The following is a 20,644-nucleotide window of genomic DNA, read 5'->3' on the forward strand; positions in this document are numbered from 1 at the left end:
TTTGGCCCATTAGAAACTAAATGGTTAGACCACACGAGCTTTAGAATCATTTCCAACTCTAAACGTGTAATCTTTTGGGTCCCCTCTGAAGCCTATTCACCTCACACCCATGAATTCTCAGAGTACTTCTTTTTGATAAAAGAAAGAGTATGGCTGATCCTTATAAATGGCTTCTGAGCAGTGGCTCCGTGGTATTCTCTTTAATTTAAAAGGTAAAATAAAAGTGTTTGAGTTTAAACCATGAGGAAAATCACGAGGCATGGTCAAGAGGATCTTTCATAGTGGGGTCAGAATGATCCCCCTGTGATCTACCCGCCCATCCATGTTACTGAGTGGGCTAAGGCCAAACTGAAACAGTCCTAGGGTAGGAGGAAGGTTCATGACCCACTTCACTGAAAGAGGATAAATAAATCACAACAGAGAAAGCTCCAAATAAATAAGTTGTATCTTTATTGGTTTAGACACATCACTTAAACACATCAGCCAGGACTATACCTAGGCAAACATTGCCCAGCGTCCCATAAGGAACTGTTGGTTCAACTGCCTACCCAACTGGCCAAAGCCAGTCTGATTTCACAGACTTTCGACTGTGAGGGCCTGACCAACCACATAATGTAGCCCCTTCATTCCAGAAAGGTATTGACATCTAAAGAGGCGAACTCATGGGCCAGACCAATTCAGTGGCAAAGCTGGGAGTGGGACTGAGGTCCTTTGATTCCTGACCCTTCACTGCAGTGCCTCCTGACTATAGTGAGAGCTCCACTCATTCCTCAGCCAAGTAAACGGTAGTTGTTCATCAATTATATGTGTCTGGCTCTGCACTAAAAGTGATATGACTTACAATGTGATTTTGAGGCACCATCCCCATCCTGAAGTGCCCAATGGCTGGGGAGACATTCTCACCAAAACCTGTGTGATCTACACTAATCAAGCTGCCTTGTGGGTGGATGTAAGAATTGTTTGAAAGATCTGGGTTTTAGATCAAATGAGAATCTGTCCTCTTTCAGGATATTCACTAAAAGGAACAGTCTTACCACTAGTTAAAACATATTTCATATATTCAAGACCTTTAGTGAAATCAGAACTCTGCTGGATATTTAAATAAAAATGTTCCTATGGTTGTATCTGCCCCACTCCATTTTTTCTTGCTTAACTTCTATTTCACATATTATCCTAAGAATACTTGTAGTTTGTATTTTTTTTTTTTTTTTTTGCACCCTGCTCTACCTGGGGTGATGGAAAGGACAGAGGTCAGGTGTTAGGAGACATGCCAGTAGCCATCTGGGTAACATCAGGGAAATCTCCCAGCGTGCTAAGCCCCAAAGATTCATCTGAAACAATGGATACAACTATTTGTTCTTCCTACCTCCCAGGTTTGCTGTAAAGATCAAGCAAAATCATGTGTGTGAAAAGGCTGTGAGTGTAAAGCAGCATTCAGATAGAACATTCTAGCCTCTTTGCCATTTCCTCTTGTTTCTTTGGAGTCATATTCAGTGTTTGGCTTGTGCTTGCTGGCACAAAGCACTTAGAATGGCGAGTGGGGTCGCTGCTCCTAAGCACATTAGAACAAGTTGTTGCCAGCACTTTTTCTTTAAAAATAAAGAAGTGGCTCGTCTTTGGAGGAGGCAATAGAAAACCCTACCTATGTGGCATCTGCTCTACTTGAGTTCACCATGTCAAATGGCCTGCCAATTTTATCTCAGTTCAGTTCAGTTTAGGAACTGAAGGTGCCCCAGAGAATCACACTGAATTGAACCTTCCCATGGTATTCAGATGATGGGTCTTTGATTGTGTGAATTCCCTTCAATTTTCCTCATAATTGGGATAACAGTTGTCTTCACTTCGTGGGGGTTGTTGTAAAGATTAAATGACTTGACTATGTAACCAGAGCTCGCACAAAATAAATGATCAATGCTAGCCAGCACTGTGATGTATTTGTTGAGCATCCACTTCGGGCCATGCAACATGCTTGTCCCCTGTGATACAGACGGATACCACTCACTGTATTCCTGCCCCTGGAGGGGCTAAAGATCTGTCATTGTAAGTTAAAGTTAGGAGGTGCAGAGAGTTCACATTTCCCCCCAGATACTTCGCTCCGCTCACAATGTCCCTTTACCAGATTTCCTGCTTGGTGCCATTGCAGATTCATCATCTGGGGGCAGATCCCACCTAGCGTCTCCCAGGAGCATGATTCTTAGTCCGGGGGCCCCATGGCCTCTGTACACCCCATCAGTGAATATGGTTCGAGCTTAAAGGAAGTTGGGAGATTGCGAGAGCCCTGGGGTGATGAGGGGTTTGAGGAGCTCGGAGCTGCTGGGCCCACAACCACTGGTGTAAACGGCTTCTCAGCGCTTCCCCGGGTCTGGGTAAGGATTGCAGCGCTTTTATCACTCGCGGCAGTTGGAGAGCTGGGGGGGAATTACCGTGTCCGTATCGCGGTCTAGGAGGCTCCGACATCTCCGCAAAGGCCCAGTCGGGGTGAGGGACACTGGGGGGCCCACCGGGCCAGAGAGCTCCGAGGTAACAGTTACACCTGGAGGGGAGGAACCTTAGCGTGTCCGAGACCTTCCAGAGGCGGAGGGGCGCAGAGGGCCGCGGCCATGAAGTGGCCTCGAAGCCAGGCTGGGAAAGGGAGCACCACGGCCCCGCCACGGGACGCGCTGCCAGCCCCCCGCCCAGCGCACCCCACCCCCTCTCCGCCGCCGCGCGCGCCGCGTCGCAGCCCCTGTCAGAAGCTGCAGGATCCGCCCCGGCGAAGCAGGGCCGACTCGCACCCAGGACCCTGGGCCTCTGTCTTCCCTCCTAGCCGCGGAGAAGCCACCGGCCCTCTCCTCCTGCTGAGGGAGACGCGGGCTGGCAGGACGTCCCGGGAAGGCCGGCCGCTCGCGACCAAGTCCCGACCCGACCCGGGCGCGCCAAGGAGCAGAGCCAGGGGCCGGCGTTCTCTCCGGCTCCCTTCCCGGCGCTCCGGAGCTGAGGGCGGCTCCTCCGGCTGCAGTCTCGGGGGCGACGCCTTCCCGGGCCGAGCTTCCCGCAGCGCTCCGCAACTTCTCTCCGCTCCAGCCTCTGGGAGAGAGCTCGCCTACCAGGTAGGGAAGGCTGCCGGTGCCTAGACTGCGGCCGGGGCGGGCGTGTTTCTGAAAGTTGATTTGAAATGCATCCAAGAGTGAGCCGGGCCAGCCGGGGCTCCTCCCCGAGGCGACTCTTTGCTTCTGCAGACATTCCCGGCGCTGGCCGACCGGCGGGAGGACCTCCCTGCGCGCCCCTCAGCAGAGCGCAGCGCCCAGAGTCTAGAAGCGGGCGGGACGCTCTCTGGGTCCCTTACGGTGGCCCTCCTCGACCCGGGGCAGGTGAGGGCCGCAATGGGGCGGCCGAGAAGCGGGATTGCAAGCCCCATCGTCCCGCGTGCCTGGACCGGGTCGCGCGAGGGAGGGCACCCACTTTTTACATGCCCATCATACCCCAGTAGCTGGGTTCCTGCAGAGACGTCCCGAGGGCCCACCTTCGTATATGTTGGGGCGGAGTCGGACTCGGGATGGAAAACCTGGGGCTAGGGATGAAGGTGGGGGTGGGGGGGCAGGAGGAGAAACGCAGTTGGGGGGCGGAGGCCTAAGTACAAAACCCGTTGACTTCAAGTGAAATCAGATCAGTCAGAGCAGTTCGCTGTGACTGATCTCTCCTCCCACCCTACATTCTCTTGGCTGAACTCTACCCTCCAGGCTGATTCTGGTCGCGCTGGACACTCCCTCCCAGGAGTGCTGTGGCTGCGGGCGCCAAGTCCCAGCTGACACGGACGTCAGACTCAACGTTTCTCCTCTACAGGTCCTCCCGGCCCGGCCCGAACATGCTGGACGGCCTAAAGATGGAGGAGAACTTCCAAAGCGCGATCGACACCTCGGCCTCCTTCTCCTCGCTGCTGGGTGAGTGTTCAGGCGGTGCGTCCCAGGCGCACTCTTTTCCGCTTGGCCCTGAGCTCTGGAGCCTGGCTCTCTGGGACCCGGTGCGCTACAGGGGAACTAGCGCCCCTCTTTCCTGCACTCAGTTGAGCCTCATCGCCATCTATCAGTCCTTGTGGGTCGTCCCTACCCAAATAAATCCAACAAGCCGCCCCAGGCCTCAAGCACCGGGCACCGAATTCCCCAAAGCCGCGAGGGGCGGGCGAGCTAGTTCGCAGGCATCTGAGTGGCAAGTGATTAAAAATACCCAGGGCTGGATTTTTAATCTCGGAGCTAATCGACGTCTGATAAATGCCGCCCTCTTCTCGCGGCCTAGAGGCTATAGCATCGGAGACCCAAGGCCCGGAGCGTCCAAGTTCGAGGCGGCTTCTCTCCCCCACCAACTCCAGCCCTAATTTCAGCCTTGGGCACAGCTGAGAGACTTTTCCGGGCCGGTGGGCAGCGCAGCGCGGGGATTAGACCGCGCGGCGGGGCCCTCGCCTTGGCGTTAATTAACTGGAGCTGGATGCCTGGTCCAGTGGGTCCCCCCAGCCCAACCCTACAACTCCTTTGCACCGACCGCAGAGAAGCAGCGAGTCAGAGACCCCGGAAGAGTGTCCACACACGGGTCTTGCAGAGCTGAAGCCAGAGATTCTGGTTACGGCTCTCCCACTTACTCCGCCCTTGGAGCTTTTCAAGTGTGGGAATCCCGTGTTTTAATTTTTTTTTTAGCGGGAGGGATTTTTCGTTCTGTCATTTAAACCTCTTGCCGCTTTCACTCGGAACCGCTAGAGCGGGTTAAATGTGGAGGACGACACAGTTCTGGGGAAACGTATCCAGAGAGGAATCTCCCCACTCCCAACACCCCAGATGAAACGAAATCACGTGCACCGAGCGCCCCTCTTCGAACTCTCCTTTCGGGAACTTTCGTGCTGGCCCAGCCTGGGAGGAGAGCAGAGGCCAGAGTAGGCAGTACCCTGGCGGGCAGCGCGTGCGGATTTATATATATAGTGGGTGTCGCGTTTCGCTAGTGCCCTCCGTCCGGCCCACGTTCGCTCTCAACGGCCGGGTCGTAGCCCAGGACGCTGAGACCCTGCCGAAAGAAAATAGAATTGTTAAATTGAGATCTGTCTCGCTGCTTGTCCTAACTTCCTCGTCCGCACCCCAAAAGCGGCGGGCCTAGTTCTCGAGCCGGTAGCCCGGCCTCTCGAAATGGGAGAGTGAGAAGAGTGTAGGCTGGAAATGGGGAGCTCAAGAGTTAGTACTGGAAGGACAAGGCCTTCTTTAAATAGCTGTGAAAAGTGCCAATCAAGGTGGCCAAGCGCCACCGCCTGAACCACCTCTCCGCGCCCCCACAGTCTAAAGGAACAAAACACAGAAAGCCCAAGGGGTAGGAAAGAGTGGATTCCCTGCCTTTGCGGAGTCGCTTTTAGGCCCCATACCCGGCTGCCGAACGAGCTTGGTATTGGGTATGCCGGCCGGGAAACTCCGCGGCCTGCTTCTTCCCCTATTTTTTTCCCCTGTCTCTATTTTGACTCTTCTTAGTTATGAAAAACCCATGTGCAATTTGCACCCCAGTCAAGAAGCAGCAGTTTGGGGATCATCGGGTTGAATAATGTTAGGTTTGCTTGGGAGCGAGACGGTATTTTTCTGTACACCCCGGACTTTTTAGGAAGAAAAGAGAAAACGTTGTTTCCCCTCAAAAAATGGAACAGAACTGCGTTTTAACAAAGAAAAAAAATCCAAATTGTTCTTATGCATTCTCAGTTTTAAAAACAGTCAGTAGAGACAGGCATAGTGATTTAATAATTACGACGTAATAAACCTGATAGCACAAATTCGTATGTAATTTAATCTTAGAGGATGTGCACACGTTTGTGAGCACACCTGGGTATGTTTGATAATTAAAGGCCAATTATTGATTTCTGTGCCCTCCCCCGCTAGGAATTAAACCTTCTCACCTAGTCCTCGTTTATTAGACAAGCCACTTGGTTTGATTTTTTTCCCGAATCTCAGCTTGGTTGATTTAGCAGGGGCTCCCTGGGATGGGGGCCGCTGGGGAAATCCGTGGGGTGAAGGGATCAGGAACGGATCCCGGCCGGGCTGCTCACTCGCGAACGTCTGTTGTGGCTACAGGCAGAGCGGTGAGCCCTAAGTCTGTCTGCGAGGGCTGTCAGCGGGTCATCTTGGACAGGTTTCTGCTGCGGCTCAACGACAGCTTCTGGCATGAGCAGTGCGTGCAGTGTGCCTCCTGCAAAGAGCCCCTGGAGACCACCTGCTTCTACCGGGACAAGAAACTCTACTGCAAATATGACTACGAGAAGTAAGTGGCCGCGCCCCCGCAGCGCTCCCCACGCACCGGCATCAGCGTGCGTCCGGGACGCTGTCCTCCCTTACCCTAGTCCTCTTCTGGAAGGCCCAAGAGGCACGCCCAGCTACGCAGAGCTTCCCTTCAGTCCAGTCCAGTCCATTACCCCTCCCGGGAAGGTGGTAGGGAAGAGATCCGTGCGGGTGCGAGCAACAGTGGTCCGAGTACCGCAAAAGTGAGCGCGATGTCTTATCCAGGGTCCGCTCGCCTAGTTTCTGGTCCTCCTAGGCCCCTTCCTCTGACTCGGCTATTCCCACAGGCCACTCTTTGTTAGCCTTGGAATCCCTCAAGCTTGCTCTCTCCAAGCTGGTCTCTCCCTTTTACCGGGGTGCCGTGCGGGTTGGCAGTGACCCCAAGTCTCCTTGCTGGTTCCCACCCTTCTTACCCAGGTGTCCGCGCCAGCCTCGCTCCTGTGCTGGGCGGCGAGACTGTACTGACCCCGCAGCTTCTGTCTCCTGTGTCCTGTGAGCGTTTTCACCTCGGGTATGTTCGCTGGAGTCCGGACAGTTTGGGCTCGGAAATGGCGCTGCTGCCACTCGGAGCTCAGCGCACAGCCCGTTCGCCCTTTGACTGTGGCCTTCACCCTTTTCCCCAGAACTCTCGGACGCAGGGGCTTTTAGGACAGTAGTTGGGGCCTGAACTGAAGCCTTCTCCTTCAACCTGTGTCTCCACCCTATTCAGGTGTGGATATGCTCTTCTGCCACGGAGCAGGTTCAGTTCCCTCCTGTCCACACGAACGTTCTGGGATGTTTATAGGAGAACTGGGAGGCAGGCATTTAAGAAAGTGAATGTTTCGAACCTAGATTTTTATAACACCAAAGCCTGGATGAGGCCAGGAAGTGGGAGGTAGAAGAACTTCCTTATTCTCCCCGGGCGTGCCTGGAGGAGCTTAGGAGATGTAAGGAGAGGGAACGGGCTTTCCTTGCGAAAAGTTTAATTAATAAGGGTATTGGCTTCGCAGGGCTTTGGAAATGACTGAAGAAGAGTGGCTGATCCGGAGATCTCTGTTTTTGTGCTTTAGGATTGGTGTAGGTTGACTGCGTGTACGCGCGTGTGCAGGCGCAGAATTCTGCATTTGTCACTGGTGAATGAAAGGGACAGCATTACATGAGGATAATCAAAGGAGGGTTAGCATGCGTGAAAAGCAGTTCTATCGTGTTATTAAAAACAGACAATGAAAGGGGCTGAGCGGGAGAAGCACTGAGAATAAACAGAAGTATTTTCTTTTCCTGTTGTCTGGGGCTATGCAAGTTTAAAAAATTGACCAAGTGATTAGACCCTGTGACCACACAAAAAATTATTTCTGCCACTCTGCTTTTTTGCCCTAGAATGATTGAATTTTACCGCCATGTGGAGAGAGTACCAGGCATTTTCTTTTTTGTGCCTGTGTCGTTTTGAAAAGACAATAGCTTGGCTTTTTTTCAGAACTAAAAAAAATGTGCTTTAATTTGGATGAGTTCGATAATTTGCAAATATATAAAGCAGTGAAAACTCCTTATGACCACTTATGAAATGATATTATGGTTAACATTTTTGAAAGAAGATATGCCTGTCTCTATTCTTGGTTGTCTGTTTATTGACATGGTGTCTGAGTGAAAAGTGTTTTTTAGGTAGTTAAATGGATTTTGCCGACACAACTTCAAGTATCACCTTTGAATAAAGCTTCTGGCTGATTGCTCGCTTTTTTCCCTCTCGCTTTTCATGGAAAGGTTTTGGTATTGTGTAGACTCAATCTTTAACTTTCTGCTTATAGATTACTGAAATGTCCACATCCTTCAGGCACAACACTAGCAAATTCACAAGTATTGGAGCTTAGGAAAGGATTTGGGTTGTGAATTTCTATTCTGTTTGTTAAAAAAAAATCACGAATCAAAGAAGGCTTAAGGGTCAACACAGCTGTCTGGCCAGTCAAATCTTCTTTAAGGAAGTCAGGCTGTGTCAAGAGGAGAAGAAACAGTTGTTGTAAAGTACTTAACACAACAATGTCCCTTCCATTTCAGCCCTCCAGGTTTGGCGCGGTTTGGGCTGATTAGCCCAGGAGGGTCAGTTCTCTTCTCACAAAGCTATTTCTGCAAAGGGAAAATTGCAGGGATCAACTTGCCAGCTGTTAGCCAGAACCTAGAAGACTTCACAGAGGGATGTGAGCTACATTGTTCAGAGAGGTGCTGATGTTTCAGTGAAGGATTTTGATTTTAATTTTAAAATATTTTTGGAACCACAGATTTAGAAAATCGAGTTTCTTGTCCTCTTTAGCTCATGGCACGATATCAGTACTGGTCTGTGCTTAGCCCATCAATTGCTTGTTAGATTAATTTATTCCTTTTTAAAATTCCTTTTTTCTCTTCTCTATCCCCCATCCCAGTCATATTCTTCTTCCAATAAAATAGGGGTTTCATATATTTGATAATCTTAATGGTCTTAGTCTGCATGGTGGTGCCTATAGGAGAAAAAGGAGAGGGATTTTTGCGTGTAAAAAAAAAATTAGGCTCAGGACAAACTTGTGTATTCAGTAAGATTAGTAAGTAGGCTAGACAAGGAGAGGACAATGAGAAAAAGTCTCAGAGCCTGCCTTCAGGAGGCTTATAGCTCAGCAGTTTTTCTGTCTGTGTTGTCCTCACCATCAAGTATTCTCACAGTCTTTTTCCATTTAGAGTGCAGGACTAGGTATTGCACAGAAGCTCTCTGACCAGATATTTATCCTCCAGAGAGAATACAACTCAATTTTAGACAATAGTCTGAAGCAATTACAAAGAGCATTTTCCTCTTTAAAAAATACATTTGTAAAAATAGCTTTGCTCTTTTTTTTTTCCCTTGGTGGATCTCTGAAAAATGTGAGGCCCAAACAAAGAAAATGGGACAGAAATGAGGTGAAAGTTAAGTGGGAAGACAATGTTGATGGTAAATTATGAAGCACTTAATAAAAAATGAATATGCAGGCAGTGCCTTGGTTTCAAAAATTCATGAAATTCAAATGCTGTTTCTACACATTTAAATGAAAGAATATATAGGGAATGCACAGTTTTCAGTGACAATCATAAGCATAATATTAGCAAAGCAAGTTTATCAAATTTAGCCATCTTATGTGCATTTCTGGCTGTTGGGCAGTTTTGCATTTGACTTATTAGCTGTCTGTCTATGTGTTAGGCAACCAGTTAAAAAGTTAAAATTTCATTCTCTCAACTAGTTATCACACCTTCACAATGTCAAACACCAGGGTTCTCTAATTAAAAGAATAGAATTGACAGTGGCATCTTGCACACATAACTGTTCATCAGATTTCAGGATGTTTTATTATTTGTCTCATATACTGTGATGACAGTAGGAATAATTTATCTTCTGATCACCCCCCAAAAAACTAAGCATTTAAGGTGAGTGTAGAGCACTGATTTATTAATGTATGGAAATTAAGAACTGAAGGCTATCTTTGTTGTTTATGACATGTCAATGTGGAAAAATTGCTAGTTTCGTGGGATGACATTTACAGAATTGATGGAGCTATACCGTGTCATATAAAACATGAGGATACATAGGTGCAGATATTTTAAAAGTGACTTCAACTGTTTTCAACGTTTCTGAAAGTTAGCGAACAACCAATATATTTTTCCAGCCTATGGGACTTCTATTTATGTAACTGTTGTTCCCAATTTAACTGAGTCCTCTATGATCTGGTTAGTTTGGAGTTTTCCCTGAATTTGTTCCAAACAAATACTGCAGTTGGACTTCAGTCTGAGCTAGAAGAGACTGCTGAATAACGGGAATGTGGTAATAGAATAGATAATCAAGCCTTCTGGAAGGGATACCACAGTTAAATCAAGTTTTTATTGTTTCTTTCATGTGCCTGGCTCTGTGGGTCAGGCGGGGCCCTCTGCCCTCACATATGAAGTTTATCATGACCCCTTGGATTGCTCTGGACATCCTAGGAGCAGTGTGGGATAGTATTGCTGTCATCGGGGCTGTTCTCACAACATCATAACTCCCCACATGTCAGCAAATCACAGGCCTTGGGAAACCTTTCCTCAGAGAGCCAGTGGATGTTTTTTTCCCTTTCTTTTGGAGCAGACCAATTTTCCAAAGAAAGGGACCGAAAGGGGGAAAGTGGCTGTCACACTTAGAGCTTTCTCTGCATCTTTCTTTGGACCTGCTGATTGGCAGCCCCGCGGTGAAAACGACTTAGGTAATGGTATCTATTAGGATCAATAATGAACTAATTCTGCATTTTATCAAGGTAGTGGAGGAGGTGTGTGTGTGTGTGTGTGGTGTGTGTGTGTGTGTGTGTGTGTGTGTGTGTAGGAATTAGTTTGGTTTTATTACTGTGACGTTACTTGGAGATCAAAATTGGGCATGCAGTTACTCATGAAAGGAGCTCGCAGATGAAATTACAGAGGCAATTGTTACAGTTTTGCTTTACTTTATCTTTTGTTGGCCCCACTCCTGGCACAACAAAATTCAGGAATATAAAAATCAAACACAGCTAGGCAATAAACTGATGTCTGTGTTACATTGCAGGGGGCTTAGCTCGGCACAAGCACCATCCATGGGCTGTGGCTGTGTTTGTGCAGGCACTAATCTCTCTCTCTCTCTTTCTCTCTTTTTAATTTTAGAGGGTGATTGGAAACATTCCTTGCTCAGAGGTGTTTTCTCTTTTTATATGTATTGGTCCCTGGGTAAGACTTTCTTGGAATCTAAGGCTTAAAATTTTGAAATAAAATTAGGTGGCAGGAGTAGATATTAATAGTATTCTGGGAATTAAAATACTAGATAGGAACATTCCTTTTTAGAGTAGGCTTATGGGATTCTTTTGATCCTTACATAAATGGAACATATTTTTAAAAGTTATTTATTCAGTCTGGTTTTAAATAGTACATCTACCTGGCTAGGAAGTAGCTTTTGATGTTCAGACTTTAGTGACAATAACTTTCTTGATCATTCATTGTTCTCTTGCTTTCTGCTTTCATTTTTCCTATTTATAATGATTAATCAAAAGGCCATTACTGGTTTCAGGGAGGCCTCTTCATTACTGCTTTTTAATTCTGGGAAGGTTTTTGGAGATAGCCAGCAGGGACTTTTTCTCTAATGAGAACAATTCCAATTATTTCATTATCAGCTGATATTTATTTTATAGTCAAATAAATTATTTGGGTCATAGTGTTTAGAAGGGAGAAAATAGACAAGGGTTTAAAATACTCATGATCAGAAATTTACTAAAGCATTTTAGAATAAATGCATATTACAAAATGTCATTGTTGAATTTTATCAGATTCAAAATAACCAATACTGAATGTTATGATCTTGGTTATTAAGTACAGTTGTACAACACTGGAAAATGAATTATGAGGAAAAAATGCGATCACATCCCCAAGAGAAAGATTTAAAAATCATTTCTGCCCTAATTCTGAAATCTTACATCTACTTCAGTGTTTTTCAATTTTCTTTCTTCTTTTTAAACATTTTTTTTTCCTGATGTGGATTTGTAAATGCTCTTTCACATCTTCAGAGAGAAGTTCTTGTATAAGCCACTTGGAGGGTGAGATAGAGAGTTGGGGGCTGGATGGGGTGAGGTGTGTCTCTCCCGCCCTCTGCATGGAAGCAGAAAGGCTCCTGTGTGGTAGGGCCCAGCCCTATTTCCAACATGCCTGAGACTTCCTCTTAGGAATGCTCTATATGTTTCTCTTAAAAAAGTCTCTTAGGAACACTGGGACAGTCGCTGCCAGTGGCGTTTTCAGATTTGATTTGGGGAAGTTGGTAATTTTAAGAGCAAAATGTGGAAAATGTTCTGGAGCAAATATCAGAGAGGACAGAGAAAAGATGTCTTTTTCCCCTTCGGGCCCCTTCAGAAGGGCCTGTTTTCTGAAAGAGAGACTCTGGCTTGGTACCCCAAAGGATTAACATTTTCTCCTTAGTGTCCTTTGACTAGTGTGATATGAGGTTTTTTAGTCATTTTATCGCAACTAAACTTAGTTACGTTATCACTGACTAATGTCGCCCACAGCTTTGTGTCTCTTTGTCATATATCAAATAAAATCTGGTCAACCATCTTGCTGAAATCCAGCGAACACCCCCCCAAATGTCAAATTGTTATTTTAGTAAAGCACAATTATCTGTCTATATTTTTAACTAAGATGAAATTAATAAAATTGCTATGGCCCTGGTGTTAATTAACGGGAGGATTAGAGCTATATCGGCTAAAAAGGAGGTGTAAACACTGTAATCTTGCTACATGTTTGTTTTCACACTACTGAAAATAAATAAAATGAGACTTAGGATAGGGATTAAGTTTCTTTTTGCATTAGATGGCAGATGCAACTGGAATGCGGCAGAAACCCTGAAGTATTAGTGAAGACATTATGTAAGGAAGAAAACTGTGGTCCTACATTGGTTTCCTACCCTGTGGGTATACTTGGTCCCATCACAAATAGCCCCATCTGGGTAGTTATAAAAGGATTTTGGAAGCCTACCTCTGTGCTGTTCTTTACAGTGGTGAAACAAGGCAACCAGTCATCTGCAGAGCTTGTCGCCTTGCTGCCATGCACAGATTAACTAGAATTTAATGAAATGATTGCCAGATTCCCCATTATTGCACCATAATGTCATAACAACTAAAAATACAAAGTGGACCGTGCTTTTCCTAGTCCTCTAACTGAAGTCACATGAAAGAGTTTGCTCTCTTCCAGCCTTTCAAGATTCCAGTTTGGGGATCCTATTTTTGGATAACAGCAAATATGTCTGGCTTTTCTGACTCTCTGGGCCTCCAGTGTCTCCTCGCACCAATAGATCAATCTGTGTTTTATTATTATTGTTGTATAATAGAGTGATAGATTGATCGATCTGTCTCTGAGAGCTATCTGGGCACTATGGACTGGATTGCCTTATCCTACAGATCCAGTTAAACTCCATCTGTATTAAAAATATCTTAAGTGTCCAGCCTTGCTAGGAATGGACCATATGCTGTATCTAGACTTCACATCTGCCTCTGTCGCCTTCTCCCTCCCCTATACCCTGTGGAATTCTATTAACTTGACTCTTGCAAGCATCCATCAGATGTTCTTAAACTCCATTTCATCAACTGCCTCATTTTTTGTCCAAACTATTTTTGTGGACTGTTAACGCTCTTTTGATTTTCTAATTAGCCATTTATTTATTTAGTAGAGACAGAGTGTTGCTATGTTGCTCAGGCTGGTCTCGAACTCTTGACCTCAAAGCGATCCTCCCAGCTTAACCTCCCAAAGTGCAGGGATTATAGGCATGAGCTACTGCACCTGGCCTAATTAGCCTTTTAGATGCACAAATAATAGTCACGTGACCACTCAGTTGGGTGGGACTCAGTCAAATAGATGGTGAGTCGTGTAACTCTCAGGTTTGTATGACCCCATGACCATTACTCTTTGGGCAACCATTTAGGGGCCCCTAAAAGCGTTTTTGACTGTGCCTTGCACCTTAGTGGATTCTGGATTATGTCCTGCTACTACAGGTGGGTGTGTTTTGGTGGGTGAGAGAAGTACCTGAATATGATGCTGTCATCAATAAACCAGGAGAGAGTCATTTGTCCAGAAGCCTGGTTGGCATTCGGTGGGATGTAAACATATCACTCTTTCTCAACTCTTGGCTCCTTCTCTGTACATCACACTTCTCCGGCCTGGAAAGAAACATCCTACATCTCTTGAGCACCAGGTTCTACTGCTGCGATGAGAAGAGCTCTTTGGAGCAGCTTCCTCTCCTAATTCCATCCTGCACAGCAGCCATGCCTGGACTCACAATTCTGTTGCCTCCTCCCTATCAAGCCTCAGGAATCTTTAAAAGGACTTTTTGAAACAAAACAAAAAACACCCCCTCCTGAACTCCAGATTAGCCTCTTAAGCTCATTAAAGTTCCTTTAAATACCAAAATGTTGGGCTCCTGGGGACTATCCCCCCAAACCATATTTTCATTCTTAACATTGTTGTCATTCACTGTGCAGCAGATTAAGGCCAGCTCCCTCTGGACCCAGAAATAGGCCCCCTCTCTCTGCGGGAGGGTCCGAATATGTCTTTGTTTGAGCACCCGACAGCCTGAGCCTGAGTGGGAGCTGATGCCAGCTTGGCCGGGGGGCCCCAGCTCCAGGAGGGGAAGAGGTTGATGTCTCTCCTGAGAATGGGGCCCAGGAAAGGGAATGGGCATTTGAGAGGAGAAGGTGTGAGTTTTGCAGTTTCACAAGCTTGGCAGTCCTCGGGTCCTATCCCAGTCGTTGGAGAGAATCAGGAATAGGCAAGTGCTCTGATGGGTTGGATTTAAAGAGCTGTCCTGGCCCTAGAGAATCAGGGTGGCTTTAGGAGCCTTTGAGAAACACTAAAGCCTAGTTTCTGTGCATCCCCCAGGCATACCTGGTCCATCACAGTACAGTGGTGGATTTTTATGGACACACCTGCCTTTGCCTAACATTTCTTCCCTTATTTCAGCCTCCTTTCCAAAGAGCTTCCTTAACAACATCCCGCCTCCTCTCTGTCATTTCAGGCTTCCTTCTCTAAAGCTGGCTCTTGGGGAGAGCTTTCTGGTTTTGACAGTGGAACAAATCCTTTTAAACATAACCATCTAGAGCCTCCTTTCCTTCTCTTGGTTCCCTGCTCACTCTTTCTCCTCTTGCTCTTCCTCAAATTATGGCAGGGATTCCCGTTGTGCATGTGTTCTCTGGTAATGACAGCCACCATCTTCACAGCGATGCAGGTACAGCTCTTCAGAGACACAAACCAGTTGGCAGTGCCAGAAGGTAGACTCTGGAAACCCAGGAGGGAAGAACATCCCAGGAGACTCTACTCTGCCTCTTTTTGGCTGGAGTTTTGCTTGCAGTGTTCTTTCCCCTGGTGCTCTTTGCACCTTGAATTTCTGGATTTGACCTCAGCACTTGTTTTTCTAAGCCCCATTTTCAGAATCTCAGCTTGGCTATGCCTTCTTCCTCACCTCATGCTCTGAACCTATCTTGTGACCTTTTACGTTTCACATTACTTTGTGCTCAGGCTAGAGCTGGCTCTTACCTCGCTGCCAAATTGGGACGATGTTATGAAATAATTCACATTGGGATGCACAAGATAATGTTGTATTCCTCTGAAGATACTTTTTAACTGGAAGAGTGTTCAGTCAAATGAATGACTATCGTAGGGTAGAATTTTAGGCTCTAGATTGGAACCACTAGTGGAGGAGATATTTTGTGCAAAAAATGCTTTGTAGGAGCCTTCCCTGTTTATCTATATGGATGGCTGGCCAGTATTATGTGTCCATTTTTTTTCTTCTTGGTTTTATTTTTTTTATGCTTTGTCTTTGGTTGAGATCTTACATTTCAAAAACCCATGTTCATAGATGGAAGGGGATAGATAGGTGGGTATGAGTGGTTTGGACATGGCATAGCTCTCTCCATTACTGAAAAAATAATTTGAAACACATGTCTTATTGTCAACAGATGTCTGAGCCGTGGTTTCCTCATCTTCTATACAATAGAATGTAAGAATAATAACCTCATAAGGTTACTGAGAGAATTAAATAAGATAATGAACCTGAAAGGGCTTTTGGAAAAATATAGAGTACTCTACATGATGGGGCATTATTATTATTATTTATATATAAGCAAAAGCTTATACATAGTATTTGAAGCTGTGTATGATAAGCCAAGACAGCATAGTTGTTAAGAGCATAGACTCAGGAGCCAGAGTATCTGGGATCAAATCCTTGTCCTGCTGTTTCTTAGCTGTGTTACCACGGGCAAGGGTCTTACTTGCTCTGTGCCCATTTCTTCTCTCTAAAACAGGGATAGTAATAGTATCAACCTCAAATGTCACTTTTGTTTAATATTTGATATGCATGCAGATCAATGCTTGGCTCACAGAAAATGCTGTAAAATGATTCGTTGAAAAAAATGTATCCTTTTCAATTTTCGAAGAACCTTCACATATATTATCTCTACTGATCCTCACAACAGTGTTAAAAGTTAGATAAGGAGAGGTTTTTGGTTTTCTCCTCCTGCATTTTATAGCTGAGGATAAAGGCTCAGAGAAGTTAACAACTTGCCCAAGGTCACGCTGTTGGGGGAAGAGAGAAGCTGGGACGCTGTCCCCAGCCTCTAACTCCTGGTCCAATGGCCTTTCCACTAAATCACACCATCTGCTGCCTGAATTCTGGTGTTCACACCCCAGTGAGATCACAATTCTCAGTTTGTCCTGTTGAACCAGCTCTTGGAAAACAAGTCCCCACCTGCTAGATACTTGAGCTTTGAGGCAGCCTCCTGATGGTCAGCTGTTTATAGTATTCTGTGGTTTTAAAGGAAGTTTTTAGGATTTGGGGATTGACTCTGTGTGTGTATGAGAAATCGGCTTATGTACAATCATTGCTCTTGTTTGTCAAACTCCTCCACACCCACAAAGCTGTCCTAGACCATCCTTTCCTATCCCACAACATCCACATTGGTCTCTATTGCCCCTCTAGCATATAGCGTAGCTGTTCTTCCCCCCAGCCCCCAGAAGGAGGACAAAAAGTCAGGATTTGCTTTCTCTCCAGCTCCAAGGATTTGCTATTGGTGACTTTTGTCCTGGGGCTTGTCTGTACATTTGGCAGCAGAACTGTTGAATATCAGATCCAGAGCTTCCAGCACAACTTCCATTGGGACCAGCCAGCAGCTGTCCATCCATTCCTTGCATAGCCCCTTTCCAAGTTTTCTTCTGAACTGTGTTGTATTTTCAAACAAGTCTCAGCCTTAGCTAGAAAAGATCCCACTGTGCCCCCAATGGAGGCTGATTTCCAGAACTTTTGACATCTTTCTTGTTTGTTACTTGGCCTGGCTGGATCAAAAAGTGATAATGGAATCTCAGTTTTTAAGGAAATTGAGTATTTCTGTATTGTATTATTTCTCTTACCATTGCTGAGATTTATTCTCTTAAAACTAGCTCTAGTTCATTCTGGAGAGATGAAATATATTTCTGAATTTAATCTTTGTAAACTGGTGTTTAATGAAACTAGAGATTTCAGCTAACACGTGAGCAACTGGAATGCACTTTACCTAGTTGCATGTGGAATTTTCTAATTTAGAGTTAAATAGACTCTTATAAATAGTTGGTTTATTAATCAAATCATTTATTCATTTAATCATCAAACATCCTTATTAAATTTCTGTATGTGTCAGGTATGTAAAAATGAATAAAACACTAATGCACTAAAGGTCTAGCAAAGACCGTTTAGACATGTAAATTAAGCAGATGCTTGAAAAAGAGTAACATTATTATTATTATAATTTTTTGAGATGGAGTCTTACTCTATTGCCCAGGCTGGAGTGCAATGGTGCGATCTCAGCTCACTGCAACCTCTGCCTCCCAGGTTCAAGTGATTCTCCTGCCTCAGCCTCCTGAGTAGCTGGGATTACAGGTGTGTGCCACCATGCCTGGCTATTTTTCATATTTTTAGTATAGATGGTGTTTCATTATGTAGGTCAGCCTGGTTGGTCTTGAACTCTTGACCTTGTGATCTGCCAACCTTGGGCTCCCAAAGTGCTGGTATTACAGGTGTGAGCCACTGTACCTGACAACATTATTTTAAGAAAGGCATGGCCACAGGCATAGAGAACCATGTAATCTAAATTCCTTCGTTCTGTATGACCATGTGCTATTCATCATCTTCAAAGCGCTCATTAAAACTTGACTATATATATATGTGTATGTGTGTGTGTGTGTGTATATATATATATATATATATTCCAATAAAGCAACTATATGTGTATGGTCTGTATGTCACTATACCATAAGCTCTATTAAGGAAAACACTTCTAGTTTTGGTTTTGCTTTATAATCCCTTCATCTCTATAATCTTGCATACTATTCAGCAAATACATGTTGGTTGAATAGATAAATTAATCACGTGACTTGCTTGGGGTTGTTTAAAAAGCTTCATGGAAAAGGTGACATGTTAACTGGCTCTTGGAGGATGAGTGGGAATGTAGGAAAAGGGGAGAGGATGGGAGAATTTCCAGGTGGAGGAAGAAACATGTACAAATGGATGGAGTTCTGAAAAGCAAGTGTGCTAGTTGCTGTAGTCACTGTTCATGGGCATGGTGGTGTCACAATGTCAAGTGGATTTATGGAATGGTTGGTTGTGGACTGCAAAATCATGCCAAGTGGCTAGGAGTGTTGTGTAGCATGCAAAGAAATTTCAGTTTCATCCTGTGATTAGTAGGCAGCCAGCAGAGATTTCTAAGCATGGAATATTGTGGCCATACTTATTTTCTGGAAAGGTAATTCTGGTGGCAAACTGGGGCACTGTTAGGAGCCTGGGTAGAGACTGGCAGAGACCACTTAGACAGTTGTTGCTATAGCCTAGACAAGAGATAATAAAGATATAAATTAAGGTAAGACATTGGGAATGAAGAGAACAAACATAACCAAGAAAATATTCCTGACAGAGGGTAAGTTGAACTTCGTGACTTTTAACTGAGGAAAGGGGTGATAAAGAGAGATTTGAAGATGATCCGGAAGGGACAAGGTGGACTGTCATGTCAGTACCTGATAGAGGGACTTTAAGAAGTGAGCAGGAGACAGGCAGAAGCGGATAATGACAGTGACTATGAACATCCTATGCTAAGTTACTGGCGAGACAGTCAGGTGGAGATGTCCAGGAGGCAGATGTGAGAGTTCTGGAAACTAGTCAGGGCACAAAGTTTTGGGATACATTGTCATATAAATGTGAGAAGAGGACAATGCCCAAGGGTGTACTACATGAAAAGAGAGCCTAGGAGGACTCTGTGGGGAGCACCAGAATTCAAAGAGCTTTGGGAGAATCTGTAATGAGATGACACAGAGGCAGGGAGAACACCAGAGTGAGCGGAGTTCTGGAAGATAGGGCAGTAGTAGGGAATTTCAAGAAGTAGGGCTGCCTGTTTGCCCTTATCAAGAGCAGTTCTGGCCAGGTGCAGTGGCTCATGCCTGTAATCCCAGCACTTTGGGAGGCTGAGATGGGTAGGTCACTTGAGTCCAGGAGTTTGAGACAAGCTTGGGCAATGTAGTGAGACCTCATCTCTAAAAAAACAAAAATAGCCAGATGTGGTGGCCCGTATCTGTGGTCCCAGCTACTTGGGATGCTGAGGTGGGAGAATGGCTAGAGCTCAGGAGATCGAGGCTGTGATGAGCCATCGTACTCCATCACCACTGCCCTCCAGCTTGGGCAACAGAGCAAGACCCTGTCTCAAAAAACCAAACAAACTAGGTTTGCTAGAGGCATAGAGGGGACAGGACAGCATTTTATACCATATAAAGGTTATACAGTAAAAAGAAGTTGGAAAAATAGGGGGAGTGATGTGGCCACTCTTTCAAGAAGATGGGTAGTGAAAAAAAAGATGAGGGGAAAAGATAGCCCTTGGGGTAGAGATAGAATGAAGCAAAGGTGCTTTAGGATGAGGTAGTTTTGAACCTGCTTGATGGCTAAGGTGAGTTTAGCCAGGGAAGGAAGGAAGTTGAAGATCTAGGAGGGAGAGCATTTATTTGATAGAGGAGAAGCCTGGGGAAGGGTCAGGGACACATCTGGGGCACAGGTTCTGCCCCTGCTTTGCTCCTTCCCAACCATCCCTTCCCTTTGTTCTTTTGTGCATTTCCCTGTGGATTGGTTGGAACCGATCACTGCAGGGCAGAGGCTGGCAGAGGCGGGTCTGCTTTCCTTCACTCCTCAAGGCCTCTCAGTAGGTGAGAGCTTCCCATAGAGCTGCTTTGCCAATGCCTCCCTGGTTATGGGCCTGGGAATGGCACTAAAGTGAGGCTCCCATCGATCTCCTTCTTCTTCAGATAACCACTCATCTCAGTGCGAAGCTCACTTGCCTGACTTCTTTTTGCTTTTGCTCCTGATCCATGCAGAACTCTATTGCATGTTGTCCGAAGTACACCTCCACACGGCTGTGCCTGTGGGCATGCCTGTCAGTTGAAGAGCTTTTGCTTTCTGTGATACTTGGGAGGACTCTCAAAACAAGGGAGTTCAGGGTATGGGTACCGTCTTCCTTGTTGACCAGACTGTAGTAACGCAGTCTGTACCCAGCTATTACTGTTTTGTAGTGTTATCCACTTGGCTGATTCATACATTTCCTTCCCCAGACTGGAGAGTAGGGTGACTAGTGGGTAAAATTGGGTTTTCAGAATCTTTGAGCTTTAATTCTGTCTTTGCCTCTGCTTTGGCTGGGTGGGCCTGGGCAAATCATTGAACCTCTTTGAGATGATCCCATTTAATTGCAGTGCCTTTACCTTGAGCTCTCTGAGGTGTGGAACATGCTCACAAACTGCCCGATGTGTGCAGTGGTGGAGTTAATTGTTTTGGCAGGAAGAGGGAGAACAGTGTGTGGTTAGGTGGGAAT

At 45.8% G+C, this 20,644-nt stretch overlaps 1 protein-coding gene across 1 annotated transcript in view; it reads left to right on the top strand.

The window, feature by feature from the left end:
- The first annotated feature begins 3,216 nt into the window (after window positions 1-3,216).
- The window catches only part of LMX1A (LIM homeobox transcription factor 1 alpha), a 159,320-nt gene continuing 141,892 nt past the window's right edge, over window positions 3,217-20,644 (top strand). The window contains exons 1-3 of the mRNA XM_008985113.6: window positions 3,217-3,350; window positions 3,823-3,920; window positions 6,072-6,258. Coding sequence (XP_008983361.1) covers window positions 3,845-3,920; window positions 6,072-6,258 — 263 coding nt within the window. The 5' untranslated portion in view covers window positions 3,217-3,350; window positions 3,823-3,844. The remainder of the gene's footprint in view (window positions 3,351-3,822; window positions 3,921-6,071; window positions 6,259-20,644) is intronic.

Source organism: Callithrix jacchus, chromosome 18, assembly GCF_049354715.1.
Source record: "Callithrix jacchus isolate 240 chromosome 18, calJac240_pri, whole genome shotgun sequence".
In the NCBI taxonomy this organism is placed as follows: domain Eukaryota; kingdom Metazoa; phylum Chordata; class Mammalia; order Primates; family Cebidae; genus Callithrix; species Callithrix jacchus.